The sequence below is a fragment of the Pipistrellus kuhlii genome, unplaced genomic scaffold, assembly GCF_014108245.1.
Source record: "Pipistrellus kuhlii isolate mPipKuh1 unplaced genomic scaffold, mPipKuh1.p scaffold_m20_p_8, whole genome shotgun sequence".
Taxonomy (NCBI): domain Eukaryota; kingdom Metazoa; phylum Chordata; class Mammalia; order Chiroptera; family Vespertilionidae; genus Pipistrellus; species Pipistrellus kuhlii.
This window is the reverse complement of record NW_023425584.1, coordinates 65,037,141-65,061,316: the sequence shown is the minus strand read 5'-3', so window position 1 is coordinate 65,061,316 and position 24,176 is coordinate 65,037,141. Positions and strand designations below refer to the sequence as shown.

General features: G+C 37.3%; 1 protein-coding gene across 13 annotated transcripts; it reads right to left on the bottom strand.

Annotated features, from left to right (window-relative positions):
* Nucleotides 1–2,219: 2,219 nt before the first annotated feature.
* Nucleotides 2,220–24,176, bottom strand: CEP44 (centrosomal protein 44). Of its 13 annotated transcripts, XM_045576897.1 has the most exons (12): nucleotides 24,044–24,088; nucleotides 22,838–22,924; nucleotides 18,382–18,520; nucleotides 14,256–14,403; nucleotides 11,416–11,562; nucleotides 10,906–11,028; nucleotides 9,654–9,824; nucleotides 8,272–8,478; nucleotides 7,449–7,527; nucleotides 3,389–3,528; nucleotides 3,093–3,130; nucleotides 2,220–2,436 (listed from the first exon to the last, which is right to left on the bottom strand). In XM_045576897.1, the coding sequence occupies exons 3-12, from the start codon at nucleotides 18,468–18,470 to the stop codon at nucleotides 2,388–2,390; spliced, it is 1,191 nt and encodes a 396-aa protein (XP_045432853.1). In that variant the 5' UTR covers nucleotides 18,471–18,520; nucleotides 22,838–22,924; nucleotides 24,044–24,088; the 3' UTR covers nucleotides 2,220–2,387. The 13 variants fall into 13 exon arrangements, with proteins under 13 accessions (XP_045432853.1, XP_036279487.1, XP_045432851.1 ...); XM_036423594.2 differs by lacking the exon at nucleotides 22,838–22,924 and having other exon boundaries at nucleotides 3,389–3,503; nucleotides 7,445–7,527; nucleotides 24,044–24,176; XM_045576895.1 differs by lacking the exon at nucleotides 22,838–22,924 and having other exon boundaries at nucleotides 24,044–24,176.

Sequence of the window (24,176 nt, the reverse complement as noted above, 5' to 3'; positions counted from 1 at the left end):
TTTAAATGGTAAAAAAAAGAAAAAAAGAAGAGGGGAGAAAGAAACAAAGACTTACTTTTTTTTTCTTCTGTCTTTGCACAAGAAAACTTTAAAAATGTTTATTTTTAAGATATTGCGCTGAGTTTCGGAATCGGATTTTCAAAAGGAAAAATATGATCCTATGTTTTTTGACAAATCACCCTGGCAGGATAGCTCAGTTGGTTAGGGTATCCTCCCCATACATCAAGGTTGTGCCTTGAATCTTTAGTCAGGGCACATACCAGAATCAACCAATGAATGTAAAAACAAGTGGAACAGCAAATCAGTTTCTCTCCCCATTTCTCTCTCTCTCTCTCTCTCTCAAATCAATCAATAAAAAAATTACTTTATGTGAAATTACTTGTTTTAAGAAAAGATACTTTATGTGGCATATGAACCACAAGGTGGTGCTATAATTCCATGCCAGTACTAATATTTTAGAAGTTAATTGATAATTTTTTTAAACTCTTGATTTTTTAAATATATATTGTGTGTGTATGTATATATATATATATATATATACCGTATTTTTCGGACCATAAGATGCACTTTTTTTTCCCCCAGAAGTGGGGGGGAAAAGTCCCTGCGTCTTAAAGTCCCTGCGTCTTATGGTCCAAATATAGCCTACACATATACTTTAAAAAAAAAAGTTTTTTTACTTGCCCGGCTCTGTGTGGTTTCTGTGTGCTTGCCCGGCTCTAAAATGGTTCTAAATGCTGCTGTTTACTTTACAGGGTTGATTACATGTGTTTATGACTGTGATGTTGGGTTTTAATGCACATAAAATATTTTAGGACACTATTTGTTTCAGAATCTTTTTTTCTTCATTTCCCTTCTCTAAAAACTGGTGTGTCTTATGGTCCGGAACGTCTTATGGTCCGAAAAATATGGTGTATGTATATGTGTGTGTGTGTGTGTGTGTGTGTGTGTGTGTGTATATATATATATATATATATATATATATATATATATATATATATATAAAATTGTTTTCAGAAAAGAAGAAACAGGGAAAGACAAAAACATCAACGATGAGAGAGAATCATTGATCTGCTGCCTCCTGCACACCCCACATTGGGAATGGAGCCCGCAATGTCCAGATGTGTCCTGACTGGGAACTGAACCATGACCTGGTTCACAGGTTGACACTCAACCACTGAGCAACACTGGCCAGGCTAAACTTGATTTTTATAATTTTCCTGTAATTGAAAATATAAAGCTAACTGGATTTGCCCTAGAAATACTTACTGAAACTCTTCTAATTACAAAGTTTTATGCTAACTTCAAAAGCTCCTAATTTTAAAGTATAATGACTATGCATATATTAGAATATTAAAAATGCTTTCTTAAAAGTTATTTCTACTTAGAATTTTAACTTTATGTTAATGTTAAATATGTGACAAATTTCAAATTACACACATAATATTAACAGAAGGGTAAATAATATACAATCAGATGAACTAAATAGCAATAAAAAAAGTACTCTCTTTTCCTCTCAAAGAGAATCAATGTTCTTGAAAAATACCCAGGATGATTTTTGCATTTTTATTTATAAAGTTAAAAAAACAACATTTTATTTAGTAACCTAAATTTATTCTTTCTCTTAACTTTATCTAAAACTTTTTCTCTCTCCAGAAAAATATGTTACTTCCCATCACTTAAAAAAAAACAAAAATACCCCACTGTGTATCTTGTAATACTGGATGGCCACCATCTGTGTCTGTGCTGCTGGTCTTAAAATGTGTTACAGAATAGAGCACTAAAATCCTCAACACATTTTTCACAGTTAATTTTCCGACTTGCTTCTAAATCCGAAAGAGAATCACGCCCTTACTTTCTCAATGGTAACTGAAAATGTGTTGCTGTTTTTTCACTGAGCATGAAATTGTTGCAGTTTTGTTTTATTTCATTTTCAATGAGCATTTTTAACTTTTCATTGCAACATATTCATCAGTACAGATGGCAAAATGGTATGTACGACAGCCTCTTGGGTACAATATGCAAGTTCCAGTTGGAGTGTTTCCAACAGGATGTAAGCTATGGTCCTGAAGCCTGTACTTTTAAAAACATATTACTTAGCACACTGCCAACAAATGTCAACACAAAAATACTGTGCTGTAATGAGTTCACTCTGTAAAAGAAGTGTACCGGCACCTAAGTTTTCCTAGGAAATAAAACAGAGTAAAAGCATATAATCATAGCACAAAAATATTTAAATATTTATTCAATATTGCATGAAAAAGCTCATATACCAAAAGGAATTAAAATTCTTAACAAAATTACTGCAGTATATTAAAATTTATAGGGAATTCTTAAAATATACAACATATACAGTAGCAAAAGTCCTGGAAAAGTTCATGTGGAAAAATTCATAGTGAATGATTTGAACTTTTCAGTAACTCTGCAGTTTCTTCAAACCTGAAAAACAATAATACATTAAGTAAATAAATATCATAATGAGGCATAGGTTTTAAGTTGCTAAAATTATGTGTTTAAGCTAAAATAAATTTCAACATTTCCCTTTTTTACAAATATAGTCACTGTTAGTAAGTTAAGTATACTATGGCCAGAAGAGAGGAATAACAACAATTGGAGTCAATTATTTCTAAAAGAGCATAAGTTATTTCAGTACTTCTCAAATTTCAAGAAATATTATAGTTTTTTAAAAGTAGGCTACCTAATTACTTAAATACAATTTCGTATTTCCTTTCAACTGTACTTTAGATACCCGAATCACCATCCTCACTTATCATTTAATATTTTCCATAAATCAGTTATCAAAAAGAGATAATCCTCTTGATTAACTATCAACCAAAAATATTCCTGCACTCTTTAATCTACAATTAATTCCATTAACAATGTTTTATATCACTTGTTGGAAACCAAAACAGTGACTCATCTCACAAACACATAACTGTAGGAGGATTTATTATCCACTTGAGTCCAGAAGGAAATTCCACACCTGATCAGAGACCTTTAAGGTTTGAAACACACATGCACATTCTACATATACTGTAATCCAATACAATTCCCTACAGATAAATGAATTTCTGTTGCCCCTTTCTGTTACTTACATTTTTTTCATCTTTTCCATTTTCTGAATTGTTGTTTCCTTTAATTTAAAAATCAACAAATTTAGGTTATTTCTCAAAATAAACCATCATCAAAGATGGAATATGAGCATATAAAACACAGACTAAAACATTACATTAAATACTGTTTACTTATCACAAAGAATTTTTATGAGAGATTAAGATTTGCATGGTCTCACTATTTTTCTTGCCAGTGGCATCTATAACTAAATTTAATGTTTGCTTGTTCTCCTGACCCTCGAAAGGAAATCATCTAAGCAGTTGCCAGTTTTTCTTACCTCTGAAATTTCTTTCAGACCACAGTAATTAAGAGTTGAGGTTCTGGGAGTTGTGTCTCTAGATACTGTTCTATAACAGGAAGACAGAGGAATAGCTAATTTCTCTTTGCTTTTGCTTTGCTTCTCTTTGCTTTTGCTATCTGTGGAGAAATCAATTTTTCAGGTTATCTTTTCCTTTAAAAGTGGAGTCAAATATCTAAAAATTGTATTTATACATGAAAGAAAAAGAAACATTTATCCTATGTAATATGCAAACTGACCATCAATCCAAGACACAAGATGGCCACCACAATATGGTGGCAGGGGAGGGCAGTTGGGAGGGACCAGACCTGCAGGGGAGGGCAGTTGAGGGCAACCAGGCCTGCAGGAGAGGGCAGTTGGGGGGGAGGGGGGAGGAGACAATGTCTGTATGGGAGTGCAATGGGGGAGAGGGGGACAGGCCTGTAGGGGTTAGGCGTTGATCAGACTGGCAGGGGAGTGGTTAGGGGTGATTAGGCTGCAGCCAGAAGTGGTTAAGGGCAATCTGGTGGCAAGCAGTTAGGAGCCAGCAGTCTTGAATTTTAAGAGGGATGTCCGACTGCTAGTTTATTTGGGATCGGGCCTAAATGGGCAGTCAGACATATCTTGAGCAGTCCCAGATTGGAGAGGGTGCAGGCTGGGCTGAGGGACAACCCTCTACCCACATACACGAATTTCATGCACTGGGCCTGTAAAATATATATATATATATATATATATATATATATATATATATATACACACACACACACACACACACACACATATATGTATATATATGGCTAATATGCAAAGTGTCCCTTCAGGAATTCAATTGCTTGCTATAATGTGCACTGACCACCAGGGGGCAGTTCAGAACATGGCAGGCAACCAGCAGCAGAGGGGCATTGAGGGAGCAAGGGAAGGAGATGTGCTATTTTCTGACTAGAGGACGCAGAGGGACAGGAGGACACAGGGGAACATAAAAACAGAGATGCCAGCAGTTAGATGCAGGTCTAGGCCTGAAAAGGAAGGAAGTCTGAAGGCAGGGAGGTGGGCAGAACCGCGCGGTGGCAATGCACAAGGGGTGAGGGAAGGAGGCAGGGAACCTGATCAGCCTTGATCGCCGGCCAGGCCTAGAGACCCTACCTGTGCATGAATTTCATGCACCAGACCTCTAGTTTTAATATATAATGGTTACTGGTATGCAGATGAGATTTTAATATTCTTCTAAGATAATGACCTACATATAAAGACCTAGATGTTAAAAACTGGCCAATAATAACTACAAAAGGCAATATTACCTTTGTCATAACAATCAATTGAATAATAGGCAAGTTAATTTATTTTTAAATACAAGCTACTAACTTATTGCAACTGAAAATCCTCCTACCACTGAATAAATTACAGATCACCACAGATAAGACATGTACCTGTCAAATGGCTTAAGGACCATTTTGCTACAAAAACAAGGCCAGAAAAAAAACAAAACAAATACTTTTATTATAAGCCTACACAGAGGACTAAAACAACTAAAAAGTCTTTTACTTTCATCTCTTACAGAGACAGCATCTTCTGACTACTTCTCTTGCCAATTTGCTCCACTTCTCTGCTTACTCATTAGCATGAATTTGGACAAAATGCCCAGCACAAGATCAACATTATTTGATGTTAGAGGCCCAGCGTGTGAAATCACGCAAGATCTAGATCTGCCCTGTGGGAGCCGAGCCACAGGCCCCACCTCGTCATGTGAGCTGCAAATACCAGCTTGGGACAGGTGTTTTGTGCACTTCCTGGCGACTGGTCGTGGTCGTGACGCTGTTACAACCACAGGCCTTTTATGATATAGATATAATCCCTGGTGTTCTAATTCCAAATTTCCAAGGGAGACAAAATGATTTGGCTCAACACCTTTTGTATTGGTATTGCTTTTGATCAGGTACTTATTCTTGATCCAGTTATTTGAGCTCAAAGGTCAAGGTCACATGGCACAACTTTGAAGACTAGCTACATCCCACTTTTAGCAGGCTGTATACTGTTTACAGGTTACTGACAAATGCGTTTTATTCTCATGTTATTACATATGCATAGCTGCTACTTGAGTGTAAATTGAAACTTGGAGATACATTTTTATTATTCTACTAGAGGCTTGATGCATGAAATTCATGCATTCAGGTGGGGGTGGAGGGTCCCTCAGCCCAGTCTGTGCCCTCTCAAAGTCCAGGAGCCCCTCGATTGATTGCCCCAAAGAGGTAGGCCCTGCCCACCTGGCCTGGGCTCTGCAATAGATAACCCCCTCAGAGAGAGGCCCTGCCTTCATGGGGTAGTCTGGGCCTCCCTCTTTGGGGCTATCATGGAGCCCCCCAACTGATCCATCACCCTGCCAGCTGATGGCCTGGGCCTCCCTCTGCAGGGCGATCATGGGTTGATAGCCAGGCCTCTGACCAATCGCATCCTCCTTGGGTGGCCTGGCACCAGTGGTTGTCATAGTGTTGTTGTCTGGAAGGTTGTCCTGATGGTCATTCTGTTTAATCATTCAGTCAATTTGTCTATTATGCTTTTATTATTATACATAGCACTTAGCAATTAAAGGGGTTAAAAAAACTCTAAAAGTTTGCAATTCTATAGACTAGAATTTATTCAACCACTATGTCACAAAAGATATGTAAGCTGGCTTCTTTAGCAATCCTTGGCTTCAGTAGTCTGTAAGTTTATATTTTCTTTGTTCCTAAGAGATTTGCAGTTTCTAAAATATAAGGCTTGGGAATATTAAAATTACCAGATACCTATGAAAATTATTTTTCTAAACTGTTGATCAAGAGATCTTTAAGGTTTGAAACACATATGCACATTCTACATATACTACTAGAGGCCTGGCACACAAAACTTGTGCACAGGGGTGTGTGTATGGGGGTGTCCTTCAGCCTAGCCTACACCCTCTCCAATCTGGGACCCCTTGAGGGATGTCCAACTACCACTGGGATCAGGCCTAAATGGGCAGTCAGGACATCCCTCTCACAATCCAGGACTGCTGGCTCCCAACTGCTTGCCTGCCTGCCTTCCTGATTGCCCTTAACCGCTTCTGCCTGCAAGCCTGATTACCCCCTAACCACTCCCTTGCCAGCCTGATTGATGCCTAACTGCTACCCTACCAGCCTGTTTGCCCCTAACTGCCATCTCCTGCAGGCCTGGTCATCCCTAACTACCCTTTCCTGCAGGCCTAGTCACCCCCAACTTCCCTCCTCTGCAGGTCTGGTAACCCCTTATATGCCCTCCCTTGCAGGCCTGTCTCCCCATCCCCAACTGCTCTCCAGTGCAGGCCAGGGTCCCCCCTTTCCCCCATCTACCCTTCCCTGCATGCCTGGTCACCCCCAACTTCCCCCCTCTGCTGGCCTGGTCCCTCCCCTGATGGTCATCTTGTAGTAGCCATCTTGTGTCCACATGGGGACAGGATCTTTGACCACATGGGGGCAGCCATCTTGTGTGTGGGAGTGATGGTCAATCTGCATATTACTCTTTTCTTAGATAGGATAGAGGCCTGGTGCATGGGTGGGGGCCAGCTGGTTTGCCCTGAAGGATGTCCTGGATCAGGGTGGGGGTTCCCTTGGGGTGTGAGGCAGCCTGGGAGAGGGGCCTGTAGTGGTTTGCAGGCCAGTCACACCCCCTAGCAATCCAAGCAAAGACCCTGGTATCTGGGGTTTATTTATCTTACAATTCAAACTTTGTAGCCTGGAGTGGAGCAAAGCCTTCTGCTTGTTCCTGGCAGCAGCCACTTCTGTTGGGGTATATGTATCTTCTATAATTGAAACTTTGTAGCCTGGAGTGAAGGCCTGGGCAGGCCTGGGTGTGCAGAAAGCTTGGCTTCCTCCATTGCCTGGGAAATCCAAGACTCCCTCCTGCTCTCTGTAGCTGTAGCCATCTTGGTTGGGTTTATTTGCATTTTGCTGGTGGGCATGGCTTGTGGGTGTAGTGGAGTGATGGTTAATTTGCATATTACTCTTTTATTAGGTAGGATAATCCAATACAATGCTATACTGCCAATACTACTACCATAAGAACTTACCAAGTTTCAGAATATTCCTGCTACTACTACCAGAAGCATAGTCTTCATTTGTTTCATCATAGTTGATATAATCATCATTCTGGAAAAATATAGTTTAGTATTTAGAATGAAATGAAAAGAAAACTGTTCTTATTTTACATTATTACTGCTAAGTATAAAATATAAAGATGACATGATAAATAAATGTTTAAATGTTTAAGTATTTTATTTATAAAACAACATATAATATTCCTAAGAATAAGAAATATTTTGAATGTTGGAATCAGATAGTAACCTTCTTGAATTTACTTTTTAGGAAGGATAGACTAGGACTAGAAATTAAGATCCTGAGTAAACTAAGAAACAATTTCTCAGATTAGATGTGGCAATGGCAAATTTGGTGACTATCTCTATAAAATTTACAATTTGATTGAAGTAAATGAGTAAGAAAAGGAAGTTCTAATTTTAATTGTTGCTCTCCTGCCAACTTTTTCTCCACCCTGTAAAATAGGCCATTTGTACTATGACAGGATATGAAATAATTTCAAGCTTTTTAAAAACCAAAGTAAACATTATTTTACCTGATTTTAAATATTTCAAGTGCTGATATCTCTAAAAGCTCAAATGGTAGGTTTGTCAAATTATCTTATTTGATGTAGAGAAAAACAATAGCCATGCCAATAGCAATAAAACAGGCATGTCTAAATAAAACTTCATTCCCACCAAACATTTTCCCATTACCCAAATATCCTCTTATTTAGTATTTCCAAAGGAATAAACACAATAATAAATAAAAATTTCACTGTATATGAGATATCCTATAAATACTAAGGAAAGAAAATACCTTTTTGGACAAAAGCAATTCTGTTTCAAGAAGAGTGACACGACTTATTAGATTGGTCCAGGTTTTTTCATCTACCATCACTTTTCCTTTCATTTTTTCTTCCAAAGAATCTAATTTGCTCTCCATCTGAGTCAGTTTCTTAAGCTTTTCTTGGCATTCAGCAAGCAGAGTCTTTAGTTCAATAAGCTCAGTATTAACTTTTATATCCTAAAATATTAAAAATAATATTACCCTAATTGAAATTCCTTGAAAATTCAACATATTCCCATTTCCATTGTGATACGTGTGTGTGTGTATGTGTGTGTGTGTGTGTGTGTGTGTGTGTGTGTGTGTGTTGATTTCAGAAAGGGAGGAGAGGGAGAGAGAAACATCAATAATAAGAGAGAATCAATGACTGGCTGCCTCCTACTGGAGATCGAGTCCAGGCATATGTCCTGACTGAGACTCAAACCTTGACCTCCTGGTTCATAGGCTGATGCTCAAACACTGAGTCAGGCTGTCTGGACCCATTGTGTTATTTCAATAGTTACAATAGGCAACAGAGCTTGAGAGTTAAGACTGCTACCTTTGGAGGCAGACTACTTGGACAGTCTAACATATATGATCTTGATGCTTCAATTTACTTATTTAAAAAAATTCCTACTTCATATGGTTCTTGTGAGGATTAAATAAGTTACTTTTCATAAGGCTCATTTGAACAACAGTGGGTAGTATAATATTACTGTCACTAACAAGCTTCTTGTAGCACCCAGCACAAAGCTAAGAGGAAATGACCAAGAAATGGCAGTGCACTGAAAGTATTTAGTTTGCTATAAATGGGAAATAAGCCTAATGGCCATCTGGTAGTTTTATAAATGCCAACTGTATACAGACGTAGAGACATCACAAGACACAGAAGACAGAAAAAAGAGTTTTAGCAGAAGCAGTAGAGATTAGACACTATACTAGGATCTGTGGCAATACTGTAATAGAAAAGGTACTCTTAGAGAAAAGAGAAAAAGACACGAAGGGCAAAAAAAACAGAAAATGAAAAGGCAGCAGTGCATCAGTTTTTTTCCATTCATCAATATAGGGAACAGGTGATAGAGAATCTTCATTGTACAAAGCAATATATCTCTATATCTCATTAAACTAAATTCCTTGAAGAGACATACCATGTCTTTATCTTCTCTGCATTACCCATAACACCTAAAAATATGCAGTAAATAATGTCAAGTTATATTCAGTAAGGCTTACTGATTCTTAAGTAATAGCAACAAGGATAATGTGCCATGATTAATAATTCAAAAGTCCAGAGATATTCCAAAGTTTAGATGCTGAAGTAATCATGTACATTGGAATAAGAAATATTGGCATCTGCTAAAAACATCTCAAATTCTTACTTGTTGCTCAGACTCGATTTCAGGGACCTTTACTTCAGGAATCTGTATTTCAGTATCCTTTAAGTCACTCACAGCAAATGCTTCATTCACATCTGTCATTGCACTTGACGTACTGTCAGAAATGCTCACACCATCTTCATTGTAGAGGTGACGGATCACCACAGCTTTCTTCTGCTCAGAAAAAGCTATGTCAGAGCAGCTTCCATGTTTCCCTCACACAATTATTTTACACACACACAGTCACTTTGCAAAAGAACATCTTATCTTCCCTTTAAGATTTATAAATGCTTAAATTACCACATATAATGTGGACATAAAACATTAATTAAGCTATTAATATTTTATGAGTGGTGATAAAATTGTGGTTATGATATTTTAAAGCCTTCTTATATATAAGAATATTGAAATATTTCTTCAACGATGTCAGCATTTGTTTCAAACTGTTTCAGGTTTTGGAGAAAGATGTTGAGAAAACTGGTTATAATAAAGATGAAACAAGATGAGCAAAGAGTTGATAAATTGCTGAAACTGAGAATGAGTTGTATTTGAAAATTACTTTAAAAAAAATTTCATCATAAAACAGGTTACCACATAAATCATGCAAATAATCAAGAATTGACTCTGTGAATAAGACTTGTCACAATTTTTTTAAATTAGACAAACCACAAAATATCAGACGTTCAGCTAATGATTCAAGCTAAATAGTGACAAAGGGAAAGTCCTGAGAGTAAGACTTATTCAGCCATAGGTTCTGAGCAGATAAGGGCAGGAAAGATCAACAAAGAGAAGATATTCAAAACACTAACTCAAAACCAGAGTATAGATTTAGGAACTATCAATCATTGGATACTTCACATTCCTGATAGAGAAATATGAGTGCAGGTAAATGAAAGCACATAACTTATAACTAATGGCATGCTTTATTTAGGTTCCCATGTTGTTGTAGGAAGACTAAAGACATAATTAGGAGTAACTATAAATGAGTACATAATATAACCTTCTTAAATTATTGCTATTCTATCTAGGAAACAAGTCAGAAATAGGAATTAGAAATATAAAGTTTGTTCCATTCTACACTTCTACTCTCTTAACTTTTGGAATATTTCCCAGATCACATGATATGCATTGCTATAAAACCCTTATGGTCTAATATCTAACTGGATTGTTTTAACCAGGTGCTAGCTAGAAGAAATAAAAAAAAAGGGGAGCCTTGTACATTGGATTAGGTAGGTAGGTAGCTGTATTTTCTGACCTTTCCTGAAGTTGTGAACCTGCCAGTAATATCAATGCCAACAGGTTCTGCAGATGACCTCTCGCTGCTTGAACTAGGTTCTGACTTAGCACAATTGACTTTCTTTCTTTGTAGTGATAGAGTCTAAAAAAAAGAAAAAAAAAAGTATTAAGATGTAAAAAGTTTTGTGTAAAAACATGTTCTAGTATACTTAATTTCTATTATCATTTAAATTTTATATGTAAAATATGATTGTCAAATAATGAGTCTAAATTCCATATATTTTGAAAACTAAGAAGTGATGAAAATGTACTGTTTAAACTGTTAGTTTAGGATCAGTACCTCCAAGTTGCAAATGTGCAAATACAAGTGACTAGTATTTAAAGCAAGCACCAGGTATTATATGGTTACACAAATCTGTGAATAATGCAGTAATTATGCTATGTATTAATTTGCTATCTAGGGTATTGATTTTATACATTAAAATACTGGCCACTGAGCATAAGTTAAAATATGTTTAAAAAAAATTACCTTATCAAGACCACTCAACTCCTTGTGCTTTTTTATCACACAATTCAAAATATCACAGATAATTTGAATTTTCCATTCTGCAAATCCACATTGGAGAAACTGCTTTTTTGTCAAGATTGGTTTATAATTAAATTGATCACGAAGAAGCTATAAAGAGAGAATAGATCAACAAAATATTGGGAACAATCTCTTTAACTAAAATAATAAATGGTCACCTGGTTAGGGTGGCCTTTTATTTACAATAAAAGGTAGAAAGAGATTTATGACCAGGCAGCAGATATGTAGGTAGAAACAGGTATCTAAGGATGTACCAAAAATAGATGGCTGTCCAGAGAGATGGAAAAATATACCCAACTAGTGGCCTGCCTGGTGCACAAAATTCGTGCACATTAAAAGGGAATTAATTAGAGGAAATATTTTAATATTGCTATTTGCCCTTACTCTAAAATAGAAGTGTCAGAGATGAAAAATTTAGTAAAATGTATATGAAAATCTTCCTCCTGTAAGAGTCTGGGGTGTGCCATGGGACCCAGAGTCAAGTCCCACCCACTCACACAAACCTTGAAATTGCACAAGACCTAGAACTGGTTGGCCCCAACCCCAGTGGGCGAGATCCAGACCCAGCCGGCCCCAGCCCTATCAAGCCCCGCTAGGCAGGGGTCACAACCTCAAGTTCCCTAGCCTGGCACCAGGAAGGTGACACAGCCTCAGATTCCCCCAGCCCAGTGCTGGGCAGAGGGCGCAGCCTCAGGTCGCTGGTCAAACTGGGTGGTGGGGTGCAGCCACAGGTCCCCGGTCAAGCCCTCAGGGTGAGGGGCACAGCCTCATGTTCCCTGGCACAACCTCAAGTTCCTGGTCAGGCAAATGGGGCAGGGGGTGTGGCCTGAGGTCCCCCAGCCCAGCACCAGGGTGGGGGGGGGGTGCACATGAGGTCAAGCCCCACTGGATCAGGGGCATGGCCTAAGGTCACCTGTCAAGCCCCACTGGGCAGGGGAACAGCCTGAGGTCCCCTGGCCAGGCACTGGGGCGGGGGGTGCACTTTGAGGTCCCCCATCAAGCCCTGCCAGGAAGAGGGCGCGGCCTGAGGCCCCCATCAAGCCCCACCAGGCAGGGGGTGTGGCCTGAGGTCTCCACCCTGGCCCAGCACCATGAAGCTTCAGGTCCCTGCAGATGGCTTGTTAAGGCTCATTACGGCTCATTACAGGAACCCCGCCTCCACTGGGGGCACAAGCCATCTTGTGTTACAGGAACCCTGCCTCTGCTGTGGGTGTAGCCATCTTGTGATGGCGTGAGGGTCAATTTGCACATTACCTCTTTATTGTATAGGATGATCCTAATAGTTACTAGAAATACTCCTTACCAGATAAGTCAGAAACCATAGATTTATGTGTTTATACTTCTTCTAGTATATGATTTTTTAGACAAGTCAGTAGGCCTCTGAGTTTCAATTTCTCATTTGTAAAATGAGAGCAATAGGCCAGACCAGTAATTTCCAAAACCTACTCTTAAACCCTAATATTACTTGGAAGTGCCTCTTAGGCTTCCAAAGAAGTTTTCTGGGTGAAAGACAAAGAAAGGAAAGATTAAACAGAGAATCTACACATGAAAGCTCCTATTTCATCATGTGCAACTTACTACTTAAAAAAGAAAAATTTGATTTGATACAACAAATGGGTTTTATCTTTTCTAAAAAAGTTTTAAAAAAAAACAGAGAACTTAAGCAAAAACTAATGATTATAAGTAGGGTGTTTAAAGAACAAAGTATGAGATTAAGTGCATAATACATAATACACGTGTAAATACTAGGGTAGATATAAGACATGGTCCTAGTATACAAGGAACATGAAAACTCAGTCAAGCTCTACAAATTATAACTAGATTAACTTATAATTCTATATACCACAAACTTTACTCAATAAAACCACACTTCTTTCTAGCTTCTGCCAGCATACCAAATTTTACTAAAGTTTGTTGTAAAAAATGGCAAATGATACCAATGACAAATAGTTTCCAGTTGTCATATTTAATAGAGTATGAAACATAAAGCAAACTTCAATTACATATTGATTGCAATAGGGATTTCATTTAAATGAGGTAAATGCATATGAAAATACTGTCAACTATACATACTGCATATAAATTATGAAATTATAAAAACATTAATCTGGGGAAAAAAAACAACCACCGATGACTTCTAAAACAGTCCTATGTTAAAAGCCTAGGTTGCATCACTCCCTCGTGCAACGTTGTCACAAGATGGCTGTGTGGACAGCGGATGCAGGGCCTGGTGGCTGCTCAGCGCTGTGAGGCCTGTGGGTCCCATGGCTCTGTGCAGCGCAAAGGAGGCCGGTCCCAGTGTCTGCCACTTCAAGCAGAGGAGGTGGGTCGTGGCAGGGGAGGACAGTTGTGAGTGATCAGGTCGGCAGGAGAGGGCAATTGGAGGCAATCAGGTTGGCAGGGGGGCAGTTGTGGGTGATCAAGCCAGCAAGAGGGGTGGGGGAGCAGTTGTGGGCAATCAGGCCAGCAAGAGAGGGCAATTGAGGGTGATCAGGTCGGCAGGGAAGCAGTTAGACATCAATCAGGTTGGCAGGGGAATGGTTAGGGGGTGATCAGGTTGGCAAGCAGAAGCGGTTAGGAGCAATCAGGCAGGCGAGCAGTTAGAAGCCAGTGGTCCCGGATAGTGAGAGGGATGTCCTCTGGGATTGGGCCTAAACCAGCAGTTGGACATCCCCCAAGAGGTCCCAGATTGGAGAGGGCGCAGGCCGGGTTGAGGGACACCCCATACCCCTGCACGAATTTCGTGCACTGGACCTCTAGTTATTTCATAAACTCAAACATACCTTATAGACAGTATCTATAAAGCGCAAGTCATTCTTTGCTATGAGTTCTACATTGGATTCCATCAGAAGTTCTGCTACATAAGGAGAATATGAGGTAAGAGAATAGCTGATGATGGGTAAAGATGCTGCTAAATCTCCCTTAACCAAACTGTTGGGGGGAAAAAAGAAAAAGGTTTTTAATGAGCATAAGTCCACAAAGTTAGAAAATTGGGGCAATACAAGAATTATTGTCAATAGTTTATAGCGACACTATAGCCATAATAAAGTGATGCATAAGACTTTTTATATTCTATCCTCAACACTAAATTAGTCTAGTCAATTACTATGAAATTATATTACTCATTTGCTCAAATAATTACAATAGCTTTCTAATACCAATAGAAAATCTAGTACATTTGGTACACATATATGCTGCATATATATTAAGAAATTATAAAAACATAAATCTGAGAGAAAAAAACACCGATGACTTCTAGAACAATCCTATATGTTAAAAGCCTAGGTTGCATTACTCCCTCGTGCAACGTTGTCACAAGATGGCTGTGTGTACAGTGGATGCAGGGCCTCGTGGCTGCTCAGCGCTGTGAGGCCTGTGGGTCCCATGCTCTGTGCAGCGCAAAAGAGGCCGGTCCCAATATAAACAAATGTACCACCTTACAGAGGTACACTATATGCTCTTGTAAGCACTTGTTACCTTACCTCTTATGCTTCTTATCACAAACTGCAAAGGTAAAACATTATGAATTCTAAGTTATAGATGATGAAACCATAACTAGTCTGATCAGTATCTTCCCTTGTATTAGGCCCATTTGAAATCCGTACTTATCAGTTTATGCTAATTCCTCCAGAAAGGTATCCCACTTTTCTCTGCCTGTTATTCATTCTCCATACATCATTTGTCAGATACCAAGCTTTTCATGAAGCCATTCTTAATGTTCTGATCCATATTTCTCTTTCCCAGAATGATTCCCTGGCTATTCAGTATCTGATACCTCATGCCTGTCTTGTACTCTTATCTAATTGTCTATACATATGAATCTCATTTTCTCCATGTGAAGTAGTTTCACAGATTCTCCCACAACAAAGCACAGGAGAGGCCAGTTCAATTACCCAGTTATGTATGTTCAATTGAAGTAATAATGCACTTATGTAAAACATTTGTTTTCCACAAAATTCAAGATGTACATAAATCTCCCTATTCCCACTCCAATATTTTTAATAAGGCAGAGAGCAAGTAATGATCATAGCATTACAATTTGTTTTTTAGGATAAATATAAATTGTTTCTCTTTTATGTTTATGGATATAATATTTTACCCATGAGAAAATTGCTCTGGCAACCTTTTTCATTTATACAACAGTTTAAAAAAGACACACACAAAAAATGCGTTTGAACAGCAAAAGTCTGTCCTCTTTTATGCATGTTATGAGTAGAAGACAGCCAGGTCTGCATTTATCATCTCATATAAAACAACCTCAAAAATCTTGATTATCTATGGACTAAGAACTTTGATTAGAAACAGTAAGAACAGGTATTATAAACTGGCACATCAAAACAAAAAACAGCAAATCACAAGAAAAAAATTTTAAAATGGGAAAAAGTGGAAAGAACCGAAATATGTATATCTGTGGCTGGCTGTGTATGTGAGGGTAGTATATCTGAAACAGCAGCAAGTAGTATTAACTATCTCAATAGACCCTGCAGATATTACTATATCATGAAATAATCTAAAAATGATTGTTTTTAATGACATTCTTGGTCAATAAGAAAATCAAACGTATAAGCAGTGTATGCAGAAGAAAGGGACATAATCGGTATCTTTTTAAATTATTCCTATACAGAATGTCTTTTAAAATATTGATGTTAGCCCTAGCTGGTTCGGCTCAATGTTTGGAGTGGGGGCCTATGGACTAAAGGACCCCAGGATCAATACCTGTCAAGGGCACATGCCTGGGTTGGGAGCTTTATCCCCAGTAAGGGTTGTGCAGGAGGCAGCCGATCAATAATTCCCTCTCATCACTGATGTTTCTTTCCCTTCCTCTCTGAAATAAAAATATATTAAAATAAAATTTTAAAAATGTTGATGATTAAGGTGGTAAGAAGAAAACTTGGCTATTCATACTGATTAAGTCCTGGCAAGACAAGACAGTAGAGATTTCCCTCTTTTGAATAACCAACCTATTGGTATATGCTATGGAAGCATACTATGGAATACGTTCTGTTTCTCATATATAATACCTGTGACAACAGTCATTAGAGTTCAACTTTCTCCTTCTCTCCTTACTATCCTTTCATTTGCAGCCATCTCTTAGTGTTAACTCTCCCTAGTATACATACAGAACTTCTATTTTTATATGTAAAGCCCATTATTCCAGAATTCTACTTAGTAGTTGGTTTAGCCAAGACTCACTCTACTACTTGACAATGTACCTAATCTGGAGTTACGTTTGACACTCATTGAATAAATATTTAAATAGTTTCTAATATGTGCCAGGCATCATTCTATATACAGGAAACTACACTGAACAAAATTAAGTACTAGCCCTGGCTGGTGTAGCTCAGTAGGTAGGGTATTGTCCCATGCACCCAAAGGCTGCCTTTTTAATTAATAGACAGGGCACATGCCCACATTGTAGGCTCAATTCCCAGTAGGGAGTGTGCAGGAAGCACATTCTCAATGTTTCACTTTCACATTGATGTTTCTCTCTAAACTTCAACAAAAAATATTTTACAAAAAAACAATAAAAACTATGCACTAGATGTCAACTTACTTCCCAGAGGGGGAAATATCAATGAATATCCCAGGTAAGAAAAAATGTAGTAGAGGATAGAAGGTGACAGGAATACCATATTAGATTGGCATGAATATCTACACTAATAAAAGAATAAGATGTAAATTGACCGTACCTTTGCAACACCCACCAGCCAATCAGGAGTGAGTATGCAAATTAACCCAACAAAGCTGGTGGGTTAATTTGCATATGAAGGCATCGAGGGGGAGGGGGCATTTGGCGCTGCCCCAGCCCCTCTAGGCTTCTGGGCAGCGTGGGAAGGAGGAAAGGTGGCTCCGGCTGGAGCAAAGGCAGTGCCAGCAGCTAGGGGAAGGAAGACCCATTCCTGCACAAATCTTTCTGCATTAGGCCTCTAGGAGAAGAAATGTATGTTGCTTTGCTACAACCTACAAAAGCAAGTCAGTCATATTGGAAAAGTGGAAACTAACACAAAATGTCCAATGTAGGGTCTGTTATATTAGTTAGCTTAATAATCTTCAGGCAAGGTATAAGTGGTCATAAGAAATCTATCAAGTAGAATCTTCCAAATCATAAATAAACATTATCCAACTTGGATGTGAGAGGATGGTAAGTCACATAACTAATTCATTACATTTCTATGAGTTTAAAAGTTGTACAGAGACCATACCATATATAGAAGTATATTTTGCCACTACATTTTTTAAAATATATATATATTTTAAATATCTTTTTATTGATTTCAGAGAGGAACCATATATGGATGTCTATTTTGCTGCTACCTAAAAAATAACTATATTTTTATTGATTTCATAGAAGAAGGAAGAGGGAGAAAGAGATAGAAACATCAATTATGAGAGAGAACCATTGACTGGCTGCCTCCCACATGCCCCCGACTAGGGATTGAGCTCACCGAGCCAAACAGGCTAGGGTTCAAAATATATTTTTATTGATTTCAGAGAGGAAAGGAGAGGCAGAGATTGATAGAAACATCAATGGTGAGAGAGAATCATTGATCAACTGCCTCCTGCACGCCTTGCACTGGGGATCAAGCCCACAACCGAGGCATATGCCCTTGACCAGAATCAAGCCTGCGACCCTTCAGTCCACAGGCTGACGCTCTATCCACTGAGCTAAGCCTGCTAAAGCTTTGCTACTACTTCTAAAAGGGGACTTAAATCTCAAGTTGGACTTCTTAAAATTCATACTTAGAAATAAACTCCTGTAATCCCCCGCTTTCTAAAATATTTTAATCATTTCAAGAAAAATTTTTAAAGCGCCCAGATAAAATCGGTGTCCTTACTTCTCCCCCATGTCAAATATTATATCAAATCATTACCAAAAAGACTACAAATAGGCTTTATATCCTAGCTTACCCTACACAATCCACTTCTTGAGGATAATTTACCGAGCGAAGCACTTGTTCGAGGTTCCGTAAGCTTCTCTTCAAGTCGCCTGTTGCCATTATTTAACATTACATTCAGCTCCAGCTTTTGAAATAATCTAATATTTCACCTAAAAGTAAAAATTTATAGAACAATTAAGGCTGTGTATTTTTGAAGTTTCTCTATCTTATTTTGTTCACATCTCCATACTTACCTTTGCTTAGCTACTTCTCCCCTAACAATACTTCCATACTGGTCTAGTATTGCCTGGTATTTACCTGATATTCCTGAATATAAGGTGTGTTTTCCCCCCAATATTTTTCCTTATAAAAAAAGTTTGCTTTATATTCACGTTCTTGAAATGTGTCTCATATATGATACTCTCCCAGATACTTTATTTTGAACAATGAAGTACCATTTGAGAAGACACATCAATCTGAAATAGTATCCATCAAGGACTATTTTGGATAATTATGAAGGATACATATTTTTAAAAAATCAGTCAAAAATGGAGAAAGAATTAGCACAGACTTAGTCCTAATTCCTAGAGCTCTGACCTCACCCAGTTGCCAATAAGATGATTTGGTTAAAAAACAAGTGATTAAAAACCATATATCCTCACCAGGACAAATAGAAATATAGGGATTCCATGACAGAAGAGATATCAACAAAATTTTGGAAGATGGAAAGCAGATGGATGAGTATCAGCCAACCTAGCAGCACAGACTGGCCAATCCCACCTGTCTATTTAGGAGAAAACCAACAGCAGCAACATAGGTTCAGAAATGAGAGGCCCCTTACAGTTCTGCAAGTGGTAAGGCCAAGGGGGGGTTGAAATAAGGATGACTATATGAAAGTTTATATAAAGAGCTGCTAAATCCTAGCTTTTTACTTCCCTTCCTGTCTCTGACACATAACTTGTTCAACTGGGCAATTAGTTCTCTGTTCCCCTGGCTTTAACTGTCCTCTAGATTGTTTCATATATATATGAAATATATAAATTCTAATACTTGAATTTTTGAACAATTAAGTCAATGACTGAATAGTAGCAGCTACCTTCTTTCAGTGCTGGAGTGAGAATTTATAGATAAGCAAAGGGAGGAGACAAGAATAAGCCATGCCTAATGGATTAGTTAGAGACATCAGTATGAATTTATGTGTAGCTTAATACAGATACATATAGTTGCATATTGAATTATTTATAGATATGTAGATATAGACAGCTTAGTGTATACACATTGATTTCTTCTCTCTGCCAGCTGAAAGTGACTAAAAGCAACGGCACCCCAGTAGCAAAGAGCACACATGGCATCCAGATCTTGGTGTGTAATGCTATTCTCCAATAAAAGGAACCAGGGCTCCCTGGAGAAAAGACCAAATGTAGAACTGGGGCAGGAAATATGCAAAATGAACCTGAAGCATTATGTAGTTCCAGAAAGTAAAAGCTACACACAAAACAAACAAATCCAACACTGATAGGGGTACCTCAAAAGGGCATAAAAGCCAAATGAAATAGCTCCCAATGGTCAAATTTAACACAGTTTGAACAATAAAATTAATAAATTAGTATGACATTATCCAAGGTATAAAACAAAACAAATCAATCAGTATAATTCAATACATTAACAAATAAAGGAAAAATCATAATTTTAAGACACGCAAAACAGGCATTTGCTAAAATTCAATACCAACTTATTATATAATTCTTATGACACTAGAAATAGAAGAGAACTGACTGCATTTGATAAAGATCATCTTCAGAAATCTCTTGTAAACATCATACATCATAATAGTGAAATACTTAAAACTTCTTCCTGAGATTGGGAATGAGGCAAGCTTATCTAGCTTCTTCATTTCTATTTAACATTGTACTAGAGGTAGTAGACAGTACAAACATACAAGAGAAAGAAGTAAAAGGCATAAAGACTAAAAAGGAAGAAATAAAAACGTCACTATTCACAGACAACATAACTGTATATGAAAAAAAAAAAAAGAAATAAGTGAATTTAACAAGGTTGCTAGGCCAATTGTATTTCCCAAATAATTAAAAGGTGTTTAAAAGTTATATATCTATAAATAACTCATGATAGCCTCAATAAATAATCACAAACATGTGAATAAATCTGGAGAATGTATGTAAGAAAGACATCAAATGAAAAACTCATAAATCTGTAGTGAGATATATTAAAGTAGCCCTAAATAGAAGAGATATACACCTTGATTAATGATTGGAAAACTCAATATACTGTATATTGATCCATAGATTCAATGCATTTCCTCACCCTCCCCCAAAAAAATTCCTGCAGTTTTTCATAGGTAGAAATTCACATGCTGAGTCTAAAATATATATAGAAATGCAAAAGATAAAGGACAACTATCAAGATAAAAATTAATGACTAGATATCAAGATTAAGTCTAAAGTTAAATTTGGAATAAGTGAAAAGATGTACAAATAGAACAATGGAACAGAATACAGTCCAGAAACAGACCATTGACACTAAATTTATGACAAACTTGATGCTGAGTAGCCCTGGAGAAAGAATGGTCTTTATCCATAAATGTTACTTTGTCAACTGAATATCCAGATGGAATAAATAAAACTTGAACCCCTGATGTAAAGGGTACCTCACTTCCTTCACAAATTAATTTCAGGTTTGTTGAAGATCTAAATATAAAATATAAGACAACCAGATTTTCTGGAGATCACATAAGAGAATAATCTTTATGAACTTCGAGTATAGAAGAATTTATCTTATGATTGATAAAATGAAACACATTAAAATGAGTAACTTCTGTTCATCAAAAGAACACCTTTAAGAGAGTAGAAAGATAAGCCACTGAGTGGGAGATGATGCTGTCATATATGTAACTAACAGAAAGATTCATATCTAGAGTATGTAAAAAAATTCCTACAAAATAATAAGAAAAGAAAGATAACTCAATAGAAAAATGGGAAGAAGCCTGAACAGAAATTTGATGGAAAGGTAAACATGTGAAAAGACACTCAACACAGTTAATTATTAGGAAATTAATTACAAAGTAAATTTAAAAATCTGAAATCTATAGAATTCTGTGAAAGAGTGTATTAGTGTTACTTGGCAATATAGGCTATTACTAGTAAAGGTGGCATACTCCAAAAAATATACATAACAGAATATGTATATATTTGTGTGCAGCAAAACACATGAAAAGTATTTGACATTTTAAATAAAATGGTTCACTCTTTTAAAATCCCAAAGAAAATAATACCATGGGATTATATTTTTAAATGACTCATGTGGTAGGGCTTTTGTTAGATTCTCCAAAGTAAAGGTTATTCCCTAAGAAGGCCATAAAATAAATATATTTTTATAAAAAATAGTTAAGAACCTTTGCTAAAAAAAGATGAAAGAGATATAGTTTACCTAACTTATAAGTCTGGTCAACCACTAAGGCAAAGCACAATAACACACTTAAAAATGTCTACTTGTAACTGTCCATGGACACTTCGTAAAAGGGAAATAATACATAACAACACCTTGAGCAATGAATCCTCTGGGAATGAAGCTTCTTTAAAGTGAAGCCATTGACATTAAAAACAAAACAACAATTCACAAATCAGGTGAAGTAGAGTTAGCATGATATTTCTCCCAGTCAACCTCCAGCAGTTGTCCAGGATACAAATCATCTCTCTACATACCTTCTCTCTAACCAGAGGCAATAAGGCTAACAATGTGCACAATCCTAAATTTAGTAAACTTTCTAGTTTAAAGCTCCTAGGCATCCCATTCTGAACCTTTTCTCTATTTTAGGAGCACAGTATCTTCCTGATCCAAGTCTCCTCTCCTTTATCAATATGGCAAAGAACAGGTTATTGACTATATTTTTATACACTCATGCAGGTGTTTTATCACTATTTTTCAGCCAATCAATTACTTCAACTAAGCATTTATATTTTTAGGCAGGAGGAATTTCAGGACCTTTCAAAGGGGACATAACTAGAAAAGAAAGGAAGTAATCCTCAAATCACATTATACAAAACACTGGCCAATAAGACAAATCTTTTTTTTTAACATTATTTAAGATGATTGGGGATCAACAGATATATGGAAGAAGAGAGCTGACTTCTCCAGAACATACCAGCCTTTACTTCCCAGGAAAAGATGAGGCGGGAACTAAGCTGGCTGTAATTGTCATTGGCCATTATAGAAGGTCTGAGGTTGAGTTTCAGACATATCTATTTTAACACAATTCTTCTTGGAGCACCTTTTCCCCTCAGACATTCTATAACTTCAATATAAACTGTATTTCTCCCACAGACTTCCTTTAATCCTGTATATACCATTTTCTAGTACATGTAATTTCATTTAACACTTCATGATATCTATCCCATCTGTTTTCTCTGTAGCTCTGGAACATATATTAATGTCTCATTATTTCTACCTCTGGTAATGGAATTTTTTTTTACCATAAAGTATGTCCCTGGAACACATCCTCTTCAGGACCAGCGGAATAAATATTTTGAAGAAGAGTAAGATAGTAGTACAGCTTGAATCTGTAGGTGAAGGAAATAAGTGATAAAATATATATATATATACATATATATATATACATATATATATATATATATAATAAAGGGGTACAAAATGTGAAATTATAGAAACAATTATAGTTACTGCTCTATATTTTCATGAAAGCCTTTACCTCAAAATTAAAAATTAAGATATTAAAAGAAGTCGATCTCTAACTTATGCACATTTTAACATAATACTTTCAGAGATGAAAAATAACATAACTTAAAAAAATAACATTTACACTTTATAACCCGTATCAGAGAAAAGTAAAAGAAGATATTACTCAGCTTGTAGCACAGATTCAACCATTAAGATGATCTCAACATTGCTTCCTTAGCTTCCTCCAGAGAGCTCTCTCCGCAGGTCAGATCTGCCCAACTGAACCCAATTTTCAGTGTAGCTAGAGATCATGGCTGTTGGAGGTCATGCAAGGATGCCTCCCAATGGAATGCCATTAAACTCAGTGACTTTTTTTTTTTTAATCAAAATGAAGTAACTACACTGACTATAGCGATTGTGCTTGATGACTTAAGTTTATGACATTGCTCATATTGCTAGATATTATCTAAAAACCGTGCATCCAAAATAGAGGAGTAGAATGAGGAAAAGTTAAGTTTATAAAACTTTTCACAAAAGATTTAGGGAAATGCTATTCTAAGAGATAGGGAAGAAAGGGCTGGGAAAGAAAACGTTGAGAAAATGGGGGTGGAAGGTGGAACAAAGGAAGTAAGGGACAAGCATAGACAGAGCTCAGTAGGACTGTCGTGTTGAAAGGTTTGGACAACTTTGGAAAAACAGATTAATACAGACCTAATTCCGGAATCAAAACGTCAAGATTGATTTTTTTTTTCATAGTGAGGGAAAAATCAATAGTCTCCTAGGAAAATGATAAAATATTGAAACACAAGGGAGATGCAAGCAAGGAACTCACCCACTACTTTCATCTCTCCCTTCTAGCCAGTATTCCCAAGAGGCTCCAATGGGAGGGATCCGTCTATCACTTCCCTACCGTAAATCACAACCTCATCTCAGAGGGTGAGCTTCCACGGTTCTTCCCCTCCACTAGGTTTATAAAGGTATGAAGAGATGAAAGGACAGACCTGGCCATTCGCTCCCACCCGGGGCTTCGGTAAAGGCATCCAGAGAGGAGACCTCAGCCCAGTCTAAGATGCAGCCTCGCCAGCTCCTCGGTGCTTACCCAGCAGCCACGGAGCAAAGAAGCGGACTCCGAAA